This window comes from Mytilus galloprovincialis, chromosome 13, assembly GCF_965363235.1.
Source record: "Mytilus galloprovincialis chromosome 13, xbMytGall1.hap1.1, whole genome shotgun sequence".
Taxonomy (NCBI): Eukaryota; Metazoa; Mollusca; class Bivalvia; order Mytilida; family Mytilidae; genus Mytilus; species Mytilus galloprovincialis.
Genome location: NC_134850.1, coordinates 20,266,333 through 20,289,208, shown reverse-complemented (window position 1 = coordinate 20,289,208; position 22,876 = coordinate 20,266,333). Strand labels below are relative to the sequence as shown.

The following is a 22,876-nucleotide window of genomic DNA, read 5'->3' as shown; positions in this document are numbered from 1 at the left end:
TTTTAATGTTATTTTTTGTTTGTGGATGTTGAGACCCAACGCTGAAGAGCATTATTCTAGATCTGATCGTTCGAACATATATAGATTTGAAACCAAACTTTTTGTTTCTTCCTAATTTATTTTTAAGGTTCTTAAAAACCCAAGATTGTATCCCATGACATGTTGTGATACCAAGATAATTTGATTTGTTGACAGATTCAAAAAATGTGGCCTTTTAGTACATAAAGTCATGTTTGTATGCATGTATCTGTAATATTGTTACAGTGAGTTAGTTGCTTTTTCCCGGGTGGAATTGAAAACCCCAAATACAAAAGACATGAATAAAAAAAAAAAAACAGATTCATTTTTTAAGCTGGACAACAAACAAGGCACTGTTTAAAATATCATTATTGCCAATTGACAGTTTATTTTTTTCTACACATATCCCTTTCACCTACTTTGTTGAATTACGTTGGTTTTTTAGTTTAAGATATGCCTTACATTCAATGGTGAAAGACATTTGTTAAAGTCATTGGAGTCCGGAAGAGGTGTACTAATCTATCGAATTTTCTATTATATCCCAGATATTCAAACTGCCTTATACTAAAAACTGACTGTAAAATGTTAGACAGCATTATTTGTAACAGGTTTTGCGACTTTCGATTTTGCTGACTGAAATTTCTTGGCTAGTAAATTTTTCTCAACTAAGGATGACATTCCTCTTATACCTATGACAACAAAAACACAATTACATACACATTAGATTTTTTTTAAGTATTATTGACATGAACTACTAAAGACTGAACAACACAACCCACACCAAAAATAAGGGTGATCTCAGGTGCTGTTAAAGCAGGGTAATCAGATCCTGCTCCATTAGAGGTACCTAAGTAAGTACAAACCTGGTGATCAATCTAATTTGGTAGATTACAATTAAAGAGAAAAGGACGAAAATGGGGTTATAAAAATTGGAATATATCGTTATCTGTGAAAGATGTTCAACCAACGTTTGGTGGCATATTTTTTTTCAAAGTATGAATTCAACTTAACCACTTACAATTTTTGGTTTGATATCTTCCTTGAAGAGCAGTAACTCATAGAATAAAGTTTACTCACATTTTAATTCTGTGCGATTTTATTCTTTGTTACCTCCAAAATCATTCAGGACTCAGAAAAGGAATTTCATAGAGCCAAATCATGCAATATGAGCTTAAAACTTTGATATACTAAACCTTTCTGTTGGATAAGGTACAACAATCATAAATATGTTCAACAATGCAAAAGAAGTCCCAAAGACGGAATAATCTGTTTAAAGATAATTTTCATAAAATTCTTTGTGTTTTCTTCTTTTTCAGAGTAACGGGTTAAAATTCTTTTGTGATGGCTACGAATTCTCCGAGAAGCAACAGGACACATGTGTCTGCTAGAAGCGACAGGTCATCTGTGTCTGATAGAACCGACAGGTCATCAGTGTCTAACAAAAAGCCTGGTATAAAGTTTAATGTTAATGAATATAGATTTTTGATAGTTCATGAAACTGATGGTATCTTTTAAAAAAGAAACTAACTTTTATCTCTATGGTTAAATACATATCTACTAGTAGATAGATAGTTGTTTCATGAATGTACTAAATTTAACCTGTCTATATTGCTAATTAAAAAGAGGATATCAGCCTCTATCTGTTATGCTATTACCTCTCTTTGTTATATTGTTTGTATTTTTATATAAACATTGCTCAAATGAAAAGTCGTCACACATCAACGATGTTTTTCTCTGCTGCACGCATTAATGATGTTTGTAGTTAATGTTTCGTGTTTTTGAGGTGTTATGGTTGAGTAATGACAATGATTTGTCGATCCAGTTTGATTTTTTTATGCACAAAACATGCAAATATGAAGATATAGTATGACTGCCAATGAGATAACTATCCATAAAGACAAAAAAGAATAAACTGACAAGGCAATAGCTAAAAGGAAAGAGATAAAAGACGTAAAATTATAATACCAAACACAACATAGAAACTAAAAACTGAGCAACATATACTCCACTGAAAACTGTGACTGAACTCCGGTTGTCCGAAAGGTTAAGCAGATCCACGGGAAATGAGGACCGGATTGTAGTTATGGCATTAGGAATATTTTACTATCGAATGTGAAATGGATATATTTTGTTAAGGTCAACCAATTCGTAATGGCGTCCGTAAAATTTCCGCAGGGATTTCAAGTTCACCACTAGGAAGTATTGGTGTAATAGCTTCCCTGTGAGTAGAAACTCTCTATCAAAGAAATCATAATCGGAATAAAAGCACTGGAGTATCGTATAAATTTGCAGATATTTACTCCACATGCAGGCTCCGCTAGAATGTTACTTCATGAAAATACAACAATCGCATAGAATTTCACTATATTGACTACAATGTGTTAGCCAAAAAACAGACATAATAGGTTAAAAAGTCAAAAATTTGAATACACCAGTCAAAATTGTAATATAATGTTAATTACTTTAAACAAAGAAACACAAAATGGCACATAGACAAAGCACATATGCAAAAATGAAACATGTATAAGACAACAACTCAAAGTTCACCATAGCACAACAACACAATGACAAGGTGAAACTATTATAAGTTTCGACCCATATTAAAGTAAATAATAAAAACTGAATTAACAGTAGAGGTTAAAATGTACAATGACAAAAAGGGGGAGCTTTAACACATTTTTATAATGGTAAACTAAGTCAGTATCTAGCATATATATTTCAAGACCATCATAAAATGGCAAAATCAAAAGCTCAAACACATCAAACGAATAAATAACAACTGTCATATTCCGGACTTGGAACAGATATTTTCTGATGAAGAAAATGGTGGATTAAACCTCGTTTCATAGCTAGCTTAACCTCTCAATGTATGCCAGTCGCATCAATAAAATTCCATTCTTATGCAACTTATACATTACCAAAGTATAAGATGGAACTAAATTCAAATTAAATTATCTTCCTTTACTATAATATGATTTGAAATTGTAAATAATGATTTTATGCAAGATATATTACAGACTTATAAAGTGTGGGTTATGTGGATTATGTTGCTCGTGTTTTTTTTTCTACAAAATTGAAGCTATACATAGAGGCACAGGTGGTACAACATCCAAAAAGAGAACTACATGACTTTTTCTGTCTACATGGTCTATACAAATACTTCGTTTTATTTATGAGTTTGATTTGTTTTTATCAGTAGAAAACAATAATAATATATCATATATATGTATCTTATTATTTACAAACTATTCAATCTGCACTTAAAAAAATCTAATGTGTATGTAATAGTGTTTTTGTTGTCATAGGTATAACAGGAATGTCATCCTTAGTTGAGAAAAATTTACTAGCCAAGAAATTTCAGTCAGCAAAATCGAAAGTGGCAAAACCTGTTACAAAGTATGTCTGATACAACTTTCTTAAATTATAATTCTGGTACCTTTGATATCATTTTCCCCAATTATATATTATTCCATTCATGCTTATTCAAGAATCACCGATTTTCTTCTCTCTTACAGTTATCTTTAAGGAAGTGTGACTTGATTACGTTCACCCATGTTACAGAACCGAAGTATTTTATTAATTTGTTCTCGTCCTGGATATTCATGAAATATTTGTCACTGGACGTAAAACAAAAAACAATAAATCAACATTGTTTTCCTGTTTTCCGTCTTTCTGAAAGCTTGTGTACGCACTTTATATCCGTATAATTAAGAAAATGTGGTATGAGTGCCAATGAGACAGCTCTCCGTCCAAGTAGCAATGTTTAAAACATTAACAGATATAGGTAAAAGAACGTCTTTCAACACAGATCCTTGGCTTACACGGAATTACAAGCTACTAAGAGCCCACAAATGACTAGACATAAGTGTGAAACAAATTAAACAGAAAAAAAAACAATAGTCTTATCTGTATAAAAAAATAAGAAACGAAAAACCCCTGTGAAGCACACTAACAATTGAGAAGATGTGGCATGAGTGTCAATGAGACAGTTCTTCATCCAGGTCACAATGTATAAAAAGTTTATAATCATAGTCCCAAGTATGGCCTTCAACACAAAGCCTTGGTTCAGACCGAAAAACAACCTACAAATGTTCCACATTTACAAGTGTGAACTAATTCAAACAGAAAAACATGCAGTCTAATCAAATCAGAAAACAAATTAAAAAAGGAAACCCCTATGAACAAAATCTTCAAACGACTTCCACTGAACACCCGGCTCTATACTCAAAACAGTTGCATACAAATGGACCGGGTTTAAACGATTTAACTGGCGTAAACTTTCACCCTAACATGAGACATAAGTGTAACATTACAATATAAAAAGACACACTATGAATTATCCATCGAAACTGTCTAAATATTGCGCTGAGTTGTGTCTCATCCTGATAGGGTGTTGACTTGGCATGCAGGAGGTTAAAGATCTAATCCTTAATTTTGACTGAAGGAAGTTCGCTTGTTATGTTTTGGGAATTTTGTCAGATTTTCAGAATCCTCTGGTTGGATCAATTTGAAAGCTTTAAAATATTTTGCCAATTTCCTTTTTATAAATCTTTACATGTATAATTATAAGCCATCTTTAAAAGTCTTATAAAGCCTTGTAATTTTTTGATAGTTTAACTTAAACTGGTCAATGATAAAGCTATGAAAAATGAGAGATAATTTTCCCGCCAAAATTTCAATGGCTAATATCTCGAAAACAAGCACATTGGCCTATATTTATTTGTTGCTCTTTTGGTTCCTTTAATAATTCCTTATTAATATAAACTAGTGTTCCGTAAAGTTTGTTATACCAAAACTGAGTAGCGAACTTCCTTAAAAACTTGTTGATACTTCACTACACATGCTGCATTCAGCATTAAATGCCAAACCTTTTTTAGATTTTGGGGAAAATAATGTGCTTTGTTGTGCTAACATTTCTTCTGCCAACCTATAATCTTTTGAGATAGTAAGTTTAAAGTTCTTGCACAGTCTGTGCATCTGTCATGTAAAAAGGCAGAATACGTATTGAAATCACATTAACATGGTCTCATCCTTGTCTCTAGCTTAAAGACATATGGAACGAGTTTCCTGCTACTTTGATATTATAAAAATTATTGAACAAATCCATGCATATATACTCAATTGCACATTAATTTATAAATTAACAATGAATCTATTTTATCGAAAAATACTATTCCATTCTGTGACTGTTAATTCCAAGCTGTATAACTGTCACATGTGTTACCGAAATTTACCGAATCGAGACAACACAATTGATTAACAATCAACACACATCACATGGATGATGGAGCACGTAACAAATAAGTACTTATTTGTTTATACTTACCCTGTTTTCCAATTAGTTAATTAAACTTTCCTGAACTTGTTGTTTAAGATTTGTTCATTAAGAATGAGTCATTATTATTTACATTCCAGTACACGTTTATTTACATTCTTTCAACATGGAGTTCCCATCGCACTTGCGCTGTGCTATTGCCGAAATTCATCGATACTGGAATACACCGGCGAAGGTATTCAAAGACAAAAACCTATAATGACAAGAAAAAATAGTTTTAATTCTTTCTTTTACTGTATTGACATATCAGTATTCATTTATAGTTTAATCAGTTATAGCTTTGTGATTGATGACACCAAGCTGTATCTGGTAAATCCATATAATATGACATTATTTCAGTTATTACTTTTTTTTTCTGTGAGACGAAGACTTAGTTCTTTAGATTATCGTCCTTCCAATCGCCTATCCCTCCCTGCTCAGTCGCTCCGTAATTCTCGCATCACATTTTTGAAAAGAGAACAGGCATTATCAGTGACGTCACAATGTATGAGGAGAAGTTATCAGTGACGTCACAATGTGTGAGGAGACGTTAATCAAGCTTGCTTTTGTCAAGCGTAAAACTCTTTTAGAGAGGGAGGAAAGACCAGTAGTAGAACGATAAACACATAATCGGGTTTTCTTCGTATAGATATCGTCAAATATCAGCCGCGTGGCACAATTTGAAGTATTTTCGCTCGTTCGCTACGCTTATTCGCCAAACAGGTTCACATTGTGGCTCGCGGCTGATATTTTACGTTATCATTGTGTAGAAATCCCGATAATCTATACATGTCATGCACATAAAGGTAATTTAACTCACATTTAGTCAACAAGATTGAACATTGATATGACTTCTTTTACATCTTGTATTTACCCTGTATATTGTATTGTGTTTAACATGTTTAACTTGCTATTTACTTTAATTTTAGCAAAATAAAGATTGAATATTTATCTCTTGCAGAAATATACAGCCAACAATAAGTACAAAAGAAAGTAAGTTCCTTTATATTTCTCGACAGCATTATATTGTATATACATTATTTGGAAATGAAACGTTTTTCATAATAAACAGACAATTATATTGTAAATGACTAAATTACATTGATCATATATACAAATAAGAAGATGTGGTATGATTGACCATGAGACAACTCTCCACTAGAGACCAAATGACACAGAAATTATCAACTATAGGTCACCGTATGACAATGAGCAAAGTCTATACTGCATAGTTAGCTAGGAAAGTGCCCGAAATGACAAATGTAAAACAAATCAAACTAGAAAACCTAAGGTTTTTAAGGTGGTAGACCTAGGTTAAGGGAAATAACTCTTAAAATCATCAGTACGTTTGAGTCAACTATTTTCAAAAACATATTCTAAGCTTTTTTGAATTTTTTTTGAAATTTGGATACACCAGTCAAAATTGTAATATAATGTTAATTACTTTAAACAAAGAAACACAAAATGGCACATAGACAAAGCACATATGCAAAAATGAAATATGTATAAGACAACAACTCAAAGTTCACCATAGCACAGCAACAAAATGGCAAGGTGAAACTATTATAAGTTTCGACCCATATTAAAGTAAATAATAAAAACTGAATTAACAGTAGAGGTTAAAATGTACAATGACAAAAAGGGGGAGCTTTAACACATTTTTATAATGGTAAACTAAGTCAGTATCTAGCATATCTATTTCAAGACCATCATAAAATGGCAAAATCAAAAGCTCAAACACATCAAACGAATAAATAACAACTGTCATATTCCGGACTTGGAACAGATATTTTCTGATGAAGAAAATGGTGGATTAAACCTCGTTTCATAGCTAGCTTAACCTCTCAATGTATGCCAGTCGCATCAATAAAATTCCATTCTTATGCAACTTATACATTACCAAAGTATAAGATGGAACTAAATTCAAATTAAATTATCTTCCTTTACTATAATATGATTTGAAATTGTAAATAATGATTTTATGCAAGATATATTACAGACTTATAAAGTGTGGGTTATGTGGATTATGTTGCTCGTGTTTTTTTCCTACAAAATTGAAGCTATACATAGAGGCACAGGTGGTACAACATCCAAAAAGAGAACTACATGACTTTTTCTGTCTACATGGTCTATACAAATACTTCGTTTTATTTATGAGTTTGATTTGTTTTTATCAGTAGAAAACAATAATAATATATCATATATATGTATCTTATTATTTACAAACTATTCAATCTGCACTTAAAAAAATCTAATGTGTATGTAATAGTGTTTTTGTTGTCATAGGTATAACAGGAATGTCATCCTTAGTTGAGAAAAATTTACTAGCCAAGAAATTTCAGTCAGCAAAATCGAAAGTGGCAAAACCTGTTACAAAGTATGTCTGATACAACTTTCTTAAACTATAATTCTGGTACCTTTGATATCATTTTCCCCAATTATATATTATTCCATTCATGCTTATTCAAGAATCACCGATTTTCTTCTCTCTTACAGTTATCTTTAAGGAAGTGTGACTTGATTAAGTTCACCCATGTTACAGAACCGAAGTATTTTATTAATTTGTTCTCGTCCTGGATATTCATGAAATATTTGTCACTGGACGTAAAGCAAAAAACAATAAATCAACATTGTTTTCCTGTTTTCCGTCTTTCTGAAAGCTTGTGTAAGCACTTTATATCCGTATAATTAAGAAAATGTGGTATGAGTCCCAATGAGACAGCTCTCCGTCTAAGTAGCAATGTTTAAAACATTAACAGATATAGGTAAAAGAACGTCTTTCAACACAGATCCTTGGCTTACACGGAATTACAAGCTACTAAGAGCCCACAAATGACTAGACATAAGTGTGAAACAAATTAAACAGAAAAAAAAACAATAGTCTTATCTGTATAAAAAAATAAGAAACGAAAAACCCCTGTGAAGCACACTAACAATTGAGAAGATGTGGCATGAGTGTCAATGAGACAGTTCTTCATCCAAGTCACAATGTATAAAAAGTTTATAATCATAGTCCCAAGTATGGCCTTCAACACAAAGCCTTGGTTCAGACCGAAAAACAACCTACAAAGTGTTCCACATTTACAAGTGTGAACTAATTCAAACAGAAAAACATGCAGTCTAATCAAATCAGAAAACAAATTAAAAAAGGAAACCCCTATGAACGAAACCTTCAAACGACTTCCACTGAACAACCGGCTCTATACTCAAAACAGTTGCATACAAATGGACCGGGTTTAAACGATTTAACTGGCGTAAACTTTCACCCTAACATGAGACATAAGTGTAACATTACAATATAAAAAGACACACTATGAAATATCCATCGAAACTGTCTAAATATTGCGCTGAGTTGTGTCTCATCTTGATAGGGTGTTGATCTGGCATGCAGGAGGTTAAAGATCTAATCCTTAATTTTGACTGAGGAAGTTCGCTTGTTATGTTTTGGGAATTTTGTCAGATTTTCAGAATCCTCTGGTTGAATCAATTTGAAAGCTTTAAAATATTTTGCCAATTTCCTTTTTATAAATCTTTACATGTATAATTATAAGCCATCTTTAAAAGTCTAATAAAGCCTTGTAATTTTTTGATAGTTTAACTTAAACTGGTCAATGATAAAGCTATGAAAAATGAGAGATAATTTTCCCGCCAAAATTTCAATGGCTAATATCTCGAAAACAAGCACATTGGCCTATATTTATTTGTTGCTCTTTTGGTTCCTTTAATAATTCCTTATTAATATAAACTAGTGTTCCGTAAAGCTTGTTATACCAAAACTGAGTAGCGAACTTCCTTAAAAACTTGTTGATACTTCACTACACATGCTGCATTCAGCATTAAATGCCAAACCTTTTTTAGATTTTGGGGAAAATAATGTGCTTTGTTGTGCTAACATTTCTTCTGCCAACCTATACTCTGTTGAGATAGTAAGTTTAAAGTTCTTGCACAGTCTGTGCATCTGTCATGTAAAAAGGCAGAATACGTATTGAAATCACATTAACATGGTCTCATCCTTGTCTCTAGCTTAAAGACATATGGAACGAGTTTCTTGTTACTTTGATATTATAAAAATTATTGAACAAATCCATGCATACATACTCAATTGCACATTAATTTATAAATTAACAATGAATCTATTTTATCGAAAAATACTATTCCATTCTGTGACTGTTAATTCCAAGCTGTATAATTGTCACATGTGTTACCGAAATTTACCGGATCGAGACAGCACAATTGATAAACAATCAACACACATCACATGGAATACACCGGCGAAGATATTCAAAGACAAAAACCTATAATGACAAGAAAAAATAGTTTTAATTCTTTCTTTTACTGTATTGACATATCAGTATTCATTTATAGTTTAATCAGTTATAGCTTTGTGATTGATGACACCAAGCTTTATCTGGTAAATCCATATAATATGACATTATTTCAGTTATTATTTTTTTTTCTGTGAGACGAAGACTTAGTTCTTTAGATTATCGTCCTTCCAATCGCCTATCCCTCCCTGCTCAGTCGCTCCGTAATTCTCGCATCACATTTTTGAAAAGAGAACAGGCATTATCAGTGACGTCACAATGTATGAGGAGAAGTTATCAGTGACGTCACAATGTGTGAGGAGACGTTAATCAAGCTTGCTTTTGTCAAGCGTAAAACTCTTTTAGAGAGGGAGGAAAGACCAGTAGTAGAACGATAAACAAATAATCGGGTTTTCTTCGTATAGATATCGTCAAATATCAGCCGCGTGGCACAATTTGAAGTATTTTCGCTCGTTCGCTACGCTTATTCGCCAAACAGGTTCACATTGTGGCTCGCGGCTGATATTTTACGTTATCATTGTGTAGAAATCCCGATAATCTATACATGTCATGCACATAAAGGTAATTTAACTCACATTTAGTCAACAAGATTGAACATTGATATGACTTCTTTTACATCTTTTATTTACCCTGTATATTGTATTGTGTTTAACATGTTTAACTTGCTATTTACTTTAATTTTAGCAAAATAAAGATTGAATATTTATCTCTTGCAGAAATATACAGCCAACAATAAGTACAAAAGAAAGTAAGTTCCTTTATATTTCTCGACAGCATTATATTGTATATACATTATTTGGAAATGAAACGTTTTTCATAATAAACAGACAATTATATTGCAAATGACTAAATTACATTGATCATATATACAAATAAGAAGATGTGGTATGATTGACCATGAGACAACTCTCCACTAGAGACCAAATGACACAGAAATTATCAACTATAGGTCACCGTATGACAATGAGCAAAGTCTATACTGCATAGTTAGCTAGGAAAGTGCCCGAAATGACAAATGTAAAACAAATCAAACTAGAAAACCTAAGGTTTTTAAGGTGGTAGACCTAGGTTAAGGGAAATAACTCTTAAAATCATCAGTACGTTTGAGTCAACTATTTTCAAAAACATATTCTAAGCTTTTTTGAATTTTTTTTGAAATTTTGATACACCAGTCAAAATTGTAATATAATGTTAATTACTTTAAACAAAGAAACACAAAATGGCACATAGACAAAGCACATATGCAAAAATGAAACATGTATAAGACAACAACTCAAAGTTCACCATAGCACAACAACACAATGGCAAGGTGAAACTATTATAAGTTTCGACCCATATTAAAGTAAATAATAAAAACTGAATTAACAGTAGAGGTTAAAATGTACAATGACAAAAAGGGGGAGCTTTAACACATTTTTATAATGGTAAACTAAGTTAGTATCTAGCATATATATTTCAAGACCATCATAAAATGGCAAAATCAAAAGCTCAAACACATCAAACGAATAAATAACAACTGTCATATTCCGGACTTGGAACAGATATTTTCTGATGAAGAAAATGGTGGATTAAACCTCGTTTCATAGCTAGCTTAACCTCTCAATGTATGCCAGTCGCATCAATAAAATTCCATTCTTATGCAACTTATACATTACCAAAGTATAAGATGGAACTAAATTCAAATTAAATTATCTTCCTTTACTATAATATGATTTGAAATTGTAAATAATGATTTTATGCAAGATATATTACAGACTTATAAAGTGTGGGTTATGTGGATTATGTTGCTCGTGTTTTTTTTTCTACAAAATTGAAGCTATACATAGAGGCACAGGTGGTACAACATCCAAAAAGAGAACTACATGACTTTTTCTGTCTACATGGTCTATACAAATACTTCGTTTTATTTATGAGTTTGATTTGTTTTTATCAGTAGAAAACAATAATAATATATCATATATATGTATCTTATTATTTACAAACTATTCAATCTGCACTTAAAAAAATCTAATGTGTATGTAATAGTGTTTTTGTTGTCATAGGTATAACAGGAATGTCATCCTTAGTTGAGAAAAATTTACTAGCCAAGAAATTTCAGTCAGCAAAATCGAAAGTGGCAAAACCTGTTACAAAGTATGTCTGATACAACTTTCTTAAATAATAATTCTGGTACCTTTGATATCATTTTCCCCAATTATATATTATTCCATTCATGCTTATTCAAGAATCACCGATTTTCTTCTCTCTTACAGTTATCTTTAAGGAAGTGTGACTTGATTAAGTTCACCCATGTTACAGAACCGAAGTATTTTATTAATTTGTTCTCGTCCTGGATATTCATGAAATATTTGTCACTGGACGTAAAGCAAAAAACAATAAATCAACATTGTTTTCCTGTTTTCCGTCTTTCTGAAAGATTGTGTAAGCACTTTAGATCCGTATAATTAAGAAGATATGGTATGAGTCCCAATGAGACAGCTCTCCATCCAAGTAGCAATGTGTAAAACGTTGACAAATATAGGTAAAAGTACGGCCTTCAACACATATCCGTGGCTCACACGGAACAGCAAGCTATAAAGAGCTCACAAAGGACTAGTGTGAAACAAATTAAACAGAAAAAACAACAGCCTTATCTGTATAAAATAAGGGAAACGAAAAAACCCTGTGAAGCACACTAACAATTGAGAAGCTGTGGTATGAATGCCAATGAGACAGTATTCCATCAAAGTCACCATGCATAAAAAGTTTATAATCATAGTTCCAAGTACAGCCTTCAACACAAAGCCTTGGTTCAGACTGAACAGCAAGTTATAAAGTGTTCCACATTTACAAGTGTGAAACAGAAAAACATACAGTCTAATCAAATGAAAAAAAATAAAAAATGGAACCCCTATGAACAAAATCTTAAAACGACTTCCACTGAACACCTGGCTCTTTACTCAAAACAGTTGCATACAAATGCACCGGGTTTAAACGTTTTAACTGGCGTAAACTTTCACCCTAACCTGAGATATAAGTGTAACATTATAACATAAAAAGACACACTATGAAATATCCATCGAAATTGTCTAAATATTACGCTGAGTTGTGTTTCATCTTGATAGGGTGTTGATCTGGCATGCAGGAGGTTAAGGATTAATTTTGACTTAAGGAAGTTAGCTTGTCATTTTTTGTAAATTTTGTCAGATTTTCAGAATTCTCTGGTTTTATTAATTTGAAAGCCTTAAAAATTTTTGCTAATTGACTCCCATTTTCCTTTTTATAAATCTTTACATGTATAATTATAATCCATCTTTAAAAGTCTAATGAAAGCCTTGTTATTTTTTAAAAGTTTATGAGAATTTAAACTTTTCAATGATAAAGCTATGAAAAATGAGAGATAATTTTCCCGCCAGAATTTCAATGGCTAATATCTCGAAAACAAGCACATTGACCTATATATTTTTTGCTCTTTTGGTTCCTTTAATAATCCCCTATTAATATAAACTAGTGTTCCAAGAATCTTGTTATTTCAAAACTGAGTAGCGAACTTTCTTAAACATTTGTTGATACTGCAGTACACATACTGCATTCAGCAGTAAATGCCAAACCTTTTTTTAGATTTTGGGTGAAAATAATATGCTTTGTTGTGCTAACATTTCTTCTGCCAACCTATAATCTTTTGAGATAGTAAGTTTAAAGTTCTTACACAATCTGTGCATCTGTCATGTAAAAAGGCAGAATAAGTATTGAAATCACATTAACATGGTCTCATCCTTGTCTCTAGCTTAAAGACATATGGAACGAGTTTCTTGTTACTTTGATATTATAAAAATTATTGAACAAATCCATGCATATATACTCAATTGCACATTAATTTATAAATTTACAATGAATCTATTTTATCGAAAAATAGTATTCCATTCTGTGACTGTTCATTCCAAGCTGTATAACTGTCACATGTGTTACCGAAATTTACCGGATCGAGACAACACAATTGATAAACAATCAACACATATCACATTGATGATGGAGCACATAACAAATAAGTGTTTGTTTATACTTACCCTGTCTTCCCACTGGTTGATTTAACTTTCCTGAACTTTTTGTATGCGATTTGTTGATTAAGAGTCAGTCATTATTATTTACATTCCAGTACACGTCTATTTACATTCTTTCAACATGGAATTCCCATCGCACTTTTGCTGTGTTATTGCCGAAATTCATCGATACTGGAATACATCGGTGAAGGTATTCAAAGACAAAAGCCTATAATGACAAGAAAGAATAGTTTTAATTCTTTCTTTTACTGTATTGACATATCAGTATTAATTTATAGTTTAATCAGTTATAGCTTTGTGATTGATGACACCAAACTTTATCTGGTAAATCCATATAATATGACATTATTTCAGTTATTTTGTTTTTTTTCTGTGAGACGCAGACTTAGTTCTTTAGATTATCGTCCTTCCAATCGCCTATCCCTCCCTGCTCAGTCGCTCCGTAATTCTCGCATCACAGCTTTGAAAAGAGAACATGCATTATCAGTGACGTCACAATGTATGAGGAGAAGTTATCAGCGACGTCACAATGTGTGAGGAGACGTTAATCAAGCTTGCTTTTGTCAAGCGTAAAACTCTTTTAGAGAGGGAGGAAAGACCAGTAGCAGAACGATAAACAAATAATCGTTTTTTTTTTCGTATAGATATCGTCAAATATCAGCCGCGTGGCACAATTTGAAGTATTTTCGCTCGTTCGCTACGCTTATTCACCAAAAAGGTTCACATTGTGGCTCGCGGCTGATTTTTTACGTTATCATTGTGTAGAAATCCCGATAATCTATACATGTCATGCACATCAAGGTAATTTAACTCACATTTAGTCAACAAGATTGAACATTGATATGACTTCTTTTACATCTTGTATTTACCCTGTATATTGTATTGTGTTTAACTTGCTATTTACTTTAATTTTAGCAAAATAAAGATTGAATATTTATCTCTTGCAGAAATATACAGCCAACAATAAGTACAGAAGAAAGTAAGTTCTTTATATTTCTCGACAGCATTGTATTGTATATACATTATTTCGAAATGAAACGTTTTTCATAATAAACAGACAATTATACTGTAAATGACTAAATTACATTGATCATATATACAAATAAGAAGATGTGGTATGATTGACCATGAGACAACTCTCCACTAGAGACCAAATGACACAGACATTATCAACTATAGGTCACCGTATAAAAATGAGCAAAGTCCATACTGCATAGTTAGCTAGGAAAGTGCCCGAAATGACAAATGTAAAACACATCAAACTAGAAAACCTAAGGTTTTTAAGGTAGTACCTAACACTACAGGGAGATTGCTCTGTAAAATCAGCTAAACGTTTTAATTACGTTGCATTGTAAAGGGAATATAAAACTTCTCAATGATCAAAATGAGTGTTTGTCAAACTTTTATATAACCAGTGTAATTTTTCTGATAAATTGGTTGGTTCAAATTTTTTTGAAATTTGTATATTTTTGTCAAAGGATTAAGTTTTATAAAAATTAAACGAGCCAAATTGATTTTAGTGAAAGTGTTGGGTACCACCTTAAATCAATGCAAAAATAGCAGTCCAAAAAGGCTTTTTTTACTGAATTTTAATGTGCGTATTGTTATGCATTTACTTTTCTGAATTGACTAGAGGTATAGGGGGAGGGTTGAGATCTCATAAACACCTTTAACCCCGCCTCATTTTTGCGCCTGTCCCAAGTCAGTAACCTCTGACCTTTGTTAGTCTTGTATTATTTTTAATTTAAGTTTCTTGTGTACAATTTAGAGTTTAGTATGGCGTTCATTATCACTGAACTAGTATATATATTTGTTTAGGGGCCAGCTAAAAGACGCCTCCGGGTGCGGAAATTTCTCGCTGCATTGAAGAAGGTGACCTTCTGTTCTGTTCTCTATAGTTGGGTTGTTGTCTCTTTGACACATTCCCCATTTCCATTATCAATTTTATTTTCTCACTAGAGAAATACATATAGAAAGGCATCTAGCAAAACGCAGAGTGGACGGTGACCGATAATGAAGCATCAGCAGTGAAAGACAAAGAGTAAAGATCCGAAAATACTTGCAGTTACCGATGTTTAAACTAAAAAGAAAGCATACACAGTGTTGTTACAATTAGAATACTACAGTTTTATGCTATCTTAATAATAATCGAAAAGGAAGAAACACTTCGACAGAATCATGTACCAAAAATTGGTTGATTAAGGAAGTTCGCTTGTCATGTTTCGAATTTTTTTTTCAGAATCCTCTGGTTTTATTCATTTGAATGCCTTAAAAAAAATTGCCCATTGATTCCCATTTTTCTTTTTATAAATCTTTAACATGCATAATGATAAGCCGTCTCTAAAAGTAATATGAAATTTTAATTATTTATTTTATATTTTTTTAGAACTTATATTAACCCTTGTCAATGATAAAGCTATACAAAGTCAAGAGAGAATATTTTCCCGCCAAAATTTCAATGGCTAATATCTAAAAAAATAAAAAACAAGCTTATTGACCTATATATATTTTTTTTTGCTCTTTTGATTCCTTTATTAATCCATTGTCAATATAAATTAGTGTTTCAAAAAGTTGTTTCTTTTGAAACTGAGACCGGAACTCCTTTTAAAATGTCCTGAAAGGCAATCTTATATTTATGTTATGTTGATTATATTCACTGTAATGATATATATCAGTTGTCTAATTTTTGTTCTATTTCCACATTTCTTGAGCGGTGTTGAAAAAAACATTTGTCATCACTAATGAAATATCTGTTCTCAACAAATGATTAATCAAAATTTAATTATGACATTAAAATTTTATTGATTTCTTCTAAATTTCCCATTGTGATGTCATGAAAAAAAGGCGACAATGCCTGATAACATCACATATAAAGAACTCAACGTTCTGCCAATCTAAGAAAAGGAAGTATAAAATCATTAGAGAAAAAGATTCGACCACTATATCTCGTGTATAGTGACATTTATCCTCTCCCAACAGTAAAATTTTAACTTATTAAAAAACTCGGCAAGCCTCGCGCTTTAGATATTACAGTTTAACTGTCTCGAGTGGAGAAATATCGTAGAACACTTGTTGAAGTGATGAAAACTATATGTTAATATAAATATAATATTTTTTTTGGCAGGTAAAATAAAAGAACAGACAAAAAAAGCTGAAGCTAAGTTTGAGAGGTTATTGGAAGGATGCTTGGATGATTTACCTAATTTACCTCACTCTACAGTCAGAATATTTATGAGCTCTACTTTTTCTGGTATTTATCACATTATTTATTGTTATTGTTATTGTAGCCCATGTAAAGAGGTGCTAGTAATAGATGAATTATTTGTCGAACCTTTCATCTCCCATAACCAATATGGCGGTGACCTATAGTTGCTAATTTCTGTGTCATTTTTGGTGTCTTGTGGAGAATTGTCTCATTGGCAATCATATCACATCTTCTTGTTTTTTATATAATATTGATCACCTTTTCTCATTTTTTGTATGTATTTGCCTGGCAGCCAGAGGTTATTAAGAATGTTTTTTATAAGTTATAGCCGTCTTGATTTTAGATTTTTAATGTTAGAACTTATTAGAGTGTTAACTGCATGATTTTGTACTACAATTTGATTGGAAGCATGGCATCCAAAAGATTCAAAAACAAAATCGCAATAACTTTTTTTTTAACTTCTCTTTATAGTAAGTCTGCCATAAGCGGGTGCATGAATATTATGTGTGGGGTCTCTATGAGCATGTTTTCTATATGATGTAAGAAATGGCCGCCAGAGTAAAATACTTGATCATCTCTGAAGTCCCAAGGCACATTTAGAATATGAATTATAGATCAGCTTTTTAATGTATTTCTCTTTAAATCATATAAATAATAAGTAAACTTGAAGGGTGGAGACTGGCTCTGTTCAGACATCACAAACTCTTTTCTTCTGGTTTAGGTTATATTTATTATGTATATAATTCAGATATGAGAGCTGAAAGAAATGCCATTGTCAAAGAGGTCCATCCATTCCTAGAGGATTATTGTGCCAAATATGACCTTGACTTTCAGATTGTAGATATGCGCTGGGGTGTAACTGAAGATAGCCAAAATGACCATTCGGTGGAAAAAATTTGTTTGCTAGAGGTTGAAAATTGTCAGAACCTTTCTTTAGGACCTAATTTCATTGTAAGTTGAAAGACATTCAATCAAAACTTTACTACTAAAGTTTCAAAATGTATTTAATTTAATGTACTAAAATCTCTTCCAAAATTTATCTGGTTTGAGTATGGTAGATACTCAAATTAATTGAAAATTGGTGGTTGTATTGCATCTAAGATTTATGGTTCTTGAATGAATGAGTGAGCTTGGACCTTTACTATTTGATGTTTAAGACCATATCTTTCATTTCATTATTGTTGAGCTGGTTTTTTTTTTTTTTTTTTTTTTTTTTTTTTATAGATTTACCTTTTATATTCTAGCAGTATTTCTTTTAAAAAACGTAGCTGTATATAATGAAAGAAAGGGAGATAATAACATGAACAACTTTACAATTCATCAATAACAAAAGTAACAATTTAAGCAACAAACAACTCAATAATGGCATTCTATCAACACGTTTAAAAAAAATGAATAACATTTCTAAATGTTTGCAACTGGAATGTTGATTTGCCTATTTATGATATCCAATGAGATAAAGTTAAAAGTAAAATCACAAAAGTACTGAACTCCGCGGAAAATTCAAAACGGAAAGTCTCTAATCAAATGGCAAAATCAAATGATAAAACACATCAAACGAATGAACATCAACTGTCATATTACTCCTTTTTGAAAAGAGAGATATGATTAAGATAGGATCCAGGTCAGTTGTTTACCTTTATGTTAATAATAGAAAGATAATCATGAACTTTGTCTTCCACTTTCTTTGTATTCATTTGTATACACGTTTTAGATATTGTTAAGAGAAAAATAGAAATGAAAATTAAAGTTTTACCGAGCTAAACAATTTAACTGTACAGTTATATGTATACGTAGAAACATAATTGGTCTTTATAAACTTGTTTTCATAGAAAATATCACAACTAATTTATCATATACTTTAATACATGTAAAATGCATTTGAATTTTGAATTTCATTTTTTGTACGTACCTTTTTTTTTTTATTACATTTTAGTTTATATCAGGTGACAGATATGGATTTAGACCAATCCCAGTAGAAATTGATAAGGATGAATTTGATACCTTAAAGAAACTTGCCGAGAAAAACTCTTTGTCTGATACCGAACTATTGGATATTTGGTATTTATTAGATGAAAATGCTATACCACCACTGTACATTTTACAGGTATTTTTGACATATAGCTCTTCAACGGTTTCGATACTGATACATCTTCGGATTTCAAATGTTTCTCTTTGAGCCTTCCTGATGAAGATAAATCCAGAAAAGCGCTTCGGACGCAAGAAATTGTTAAACGTATTGTTTTCAATATTCTATAGGAATTGTTGATTTTGGTATTGTGCTTCCAAATATATTTAAAAGTGTCCTTAGCTTTAAACATATTTTCACGTTACAGTTACAAATTTTTGTTTGACTGATGGTAAAAACATTATCCGGGACCCTACACTGATAGTAAGTGATGTTATACTTTATAAACTGATACTGATAATTTTGATTTTAACTAATCAAGTCACTTCATTTTATTTTCTTAAGTTGGCAAAAAAGGGTCTATTGGTGTAATAATGACGATGCAAATATATTCATATGTATGATAAATAATTATTTATGTTAACGCGGTCGTAAATAAGGCTACAATAGTATATATACCACCGCTATTCAAAAGTCATAAATCGATCGAGAGAAAACAAATTCGGGTTGCAAACTAAAACAGAGGGAACACATCAACTATAAGTGAAAAACAACGAAACAACATAAAAATGAAGTGAAACAAAAACAAACAACAATGCAACATACATAGAAACTAACTAGTAGATAACGACTGCCTCATACCTTACATGGTACAGCTAGACAATTTTACGGAATGGTGGGTTGAACCTGGTTTTGTGGATATCCAAACCTCCGCGCTTTATCATGTTTATGGCAATGTTAAATATACCGCTATAATGTTACTGTTTTAATCTTAATTCTTTCAGCCAATTAGGTCACAGTTTAAATTCTTTGGAGATCACTCTGGTGGATGTGATGAACAAAGAAATAAAGATACAATTGGCTGGGCGAAAACCTTTAAATCTCTACAGACAGTGTTAAGGAAAGCAGCAACGTTAGCCTGTAAAGCTAAACAACTCAGCACGGACAAACTTCACAAATACTTTTATTCAGGTTATAATCCTTTAAGAAAAATAAATGAAAAACAAACTTCAACTTAATGATTTCAGAATATAAAAATACCATGCATTCATACCAAAATGTAGTCTCTAGAATGTTTTGAGGACTGATCAATATTTGTTGAGTGGGGCGACACTGGAGGCATTAAAATTATTATATATGTTATGCCTTTTAAAAGCACTCAACCCCATGTCCTTTATATGTAAATATATAAATATAAAAGACTAATTAATCAAAAGCATTTTTAAAAGAGGGACGAAAGTCAAACTCATAGATCGAAAATAAACTCACAAAAGCTATGGTTAAAAATAAAAAGACAAACAGACAAATAAAAGTACAGAAGACACAACATAGAAAACTAAAAACTAAGCAACACGAACCCCACCAAAAATTGGGGGTGATCTCAGGTGCTCCGGAAGGGTAAGCAGATCCTGCTCCACAGGTGGCACCCGTCGTTTTTAACTAAAAATGCATTTTGCATAGCCCTTTTTGGTTTTTATTTTCTTAAAGTCTTAATAGGAATGATACAGAATGAGATAAACATTTTTTAACTTAACTATGAAACATTGCATATAATGTAACGTTTTAGTATTTGTCATACCTACATTTCTTTTCCCCTTTTAGTCTTAGTTAAATTTTCACTTTTCAAACAATCGTATCTTTGTTTCAAAAAAAGAAATATTTGGCATAAATCACGTTTTATCCTGTCTAGAACTATAGAATTTGTTTTTACATAACATTTCATTGCATATAAATAAATAACCATTACTGTTAGTTAACTCAAGTTGTCAAATATTGTATAGAAACCCTAAATAAAAAAATTATGGTGTTTTGAAATGCTGAAGATATATAAAATTAAAATTGAGAATGAAAATGGGGAATGTGTCAAAGCAACAACAACCCGAACATAGAACAGACAACAGCCTAAGGCCACCAATGAGTAATCAATGAAGCGAGAAATTCCCGTATCCGGAGGCGTTCTTCAGGTTGCACTTTGTAAATACAGCTGTTTCTCAAAACACGCCTCTTTTGGGGAGTAATTGAATATTCATAGAAAATTCATACTGGTTCCCAGTTATGCTCTCTGTGTTCCATATCGCAGAGACAGAACTTGGGAATGTTACCAGTAAATAAACACGTGCATATTGTTTACATTGAAATCTGTGGTAACCTTTCATTCGAAGTAGGGGTAGTTAAGAAAATTAGTGTAAGTTTAAACTCTGAGAAGTTCAGGGCATATAAACGTTAAAAATATGCCGCACAGCCCTATATTTTGACCTTTGAAAACAATTGTGGTGCATATGAACTTTCAATTCTAGGATAAGATTTTTTTCAAAACTTCATAGTAAAAGTGGTACAGTTTTAGCCGTAAAAGGAGTTCCTATGGGAAATTGCATTGTCAATATTTACAGAAATGCAACCTGATATTCAGCGGGACTCTATACAAATATGCATACTACTTCAGCGATAATGGTCGTCATATTAAACTCCGAATTATTCACAAGAAACTAAAATTAAAAATCATACCGGACTAATAAATGACTTGGGACAGGCGCAAAATTGCGGAGGGGTTAAACATGTTTTTCGAGATTATATGATATGTTTATGACCTAGAAATATTTTGCTGCTATGAAATGTAAGATTAGTTACCTACAACTGTCAAATTCAAGGGCATATTTTTTTGCGGCCTATTTTCGTATGCTACCGGATGTGACATTCTATGATTTGGTGATATTAAAATTAACACAAAAGTATTAAGAGGTTTTCATACAGTATAGACATATGTCTATTGACGAAGACCTTATGTAGACCTCTAGATGATTTGTTCTGTGTTATAAGTGTTGCTGTTGCATTTAACTGGACATTGCATCTCCTTTAATACATATTGCATAAATGTAATAGAAATCAGAAGCGAAAAGTTCTTACCTTACTCAGCAGTAATAATGATTGCCATTGTGAAAGTTTTGCATAGAATTCTAGTATGTTACAACCAAAACCTTCTTTAATTCATGCTTTTGTCAGACATTTTATATTCTGCTCTGTTTAAATGATAAAAAGACTCAGCAGTTGCAGATGTGACTCAGGGTTCTGTGTATTTTATTAATTTAATAAAAATTGTATTACAGTTACTGAGATTGAAGTCAATAAAGGCATTTTGACTGCCAAAGAACCCAATGTTCATTCCAGTATCTATCAGAGAGACTTAAATGGCTTGGATATCACAGATGACACAATTAAAAAATACGTTGACACTACAATGGAAAATGGAAAGGTACTTATACTATTGGAACACTTGACAATACTTTTGTAGGATAAAAGGTGATAATAAAAGATGATGATAATTGTGATGGCTGCTTAACGTCAAGTGGCATATTGATTTGCATATTGAACGTGTCCCATTCACCCAAACATGTCAATTTAACGTTACTGAACTGCAAAACTTGTGTAGGTGCTAAAGGTCACCAAATCGTTTTCTTAAGAACGCATATACCAATTCCCCCCAAACGTGTCTATTATCCTTCACCGAAGTTGAAACTGGATAATAGAACTTAGTTAATTAGGCGTTCTTAGACTGACAGTAAAACTTTGCCATCCATCAGGCGTCCGATTGGATGTAAAAGTACATAGCCACGTTCGGTGATATTGGGGACGAACAACCCAAAACCTCGTGTAGTCCTACACGTATCTGTTGTTTTTATTTTTGATATGTTCTCGTCCTGAATATGTATGAAAAATTTGCCACTGAATGTTAAGCAATCAATAAGAAATCAATCAATTATTTTCAGTAAGTCGATTAATTTGCCGTTTCAGAATCTAAGGCATCATGGGTAATTTCACTCAAAGTGAAATTAACGTTACGTCATTGGT

General features: G+C 31.9%; 1 protein-coding gene across 1 annotated transcript in view; it reads left to right on the top strand.

The window, feature by feature from the left end:
• Positions 1–22,876, top strand: part of LOC143056112 (uncharacterized) — a 39,631-nt gene that overhangs the window by 7,799 nt on the left and 8,956 nt on the right. The window contains exons 2-13 of the mRNA XM_076229193.1: positions 1,335–1,468; positions 3,324–3,414; positions 6,294–6,325; positions 7,619–7,709; positions 10,374–10,405; positions 11,700–11,790; positions 14,645–14,676; positions 16,822–16,947; positions 17,651–17,853; positions 18,839–19,009; positions 19,816–20,002; positions 22,135–22,280. Of these exons, the coding sequence (XP_076085308.1) occupies positions 1,360–1,468; positions 3,324–3,414; positions 6,294–6,325; positions 7,619–7,709; positions 10,374–10,405; positions 11,700–11,790; positions 14,645–14,676; positions 16,822–16,947; positions 17,651–17,853; positions 18,839–19,009; positions 19,816–20,002; positions 22,135–22,280 (1,311 nt within the window). The 5' untranslated portion in view covers positions 1,335–1,359. The remainder of the gene's footprint in view (positions 1–1,334; positions 1,469–3,323; positions 3,415–6,293; positions 6,326–7,618; positions 7,710–10,373; positions 10,406–11,699; positions 11,791–14,644; positions 14,677–16,821; positions 16,948–17,650; positions 17,854–18,838; positions 19,010–19,815; positions 20,003–22,134; positions 22,281–22,876) is intronic.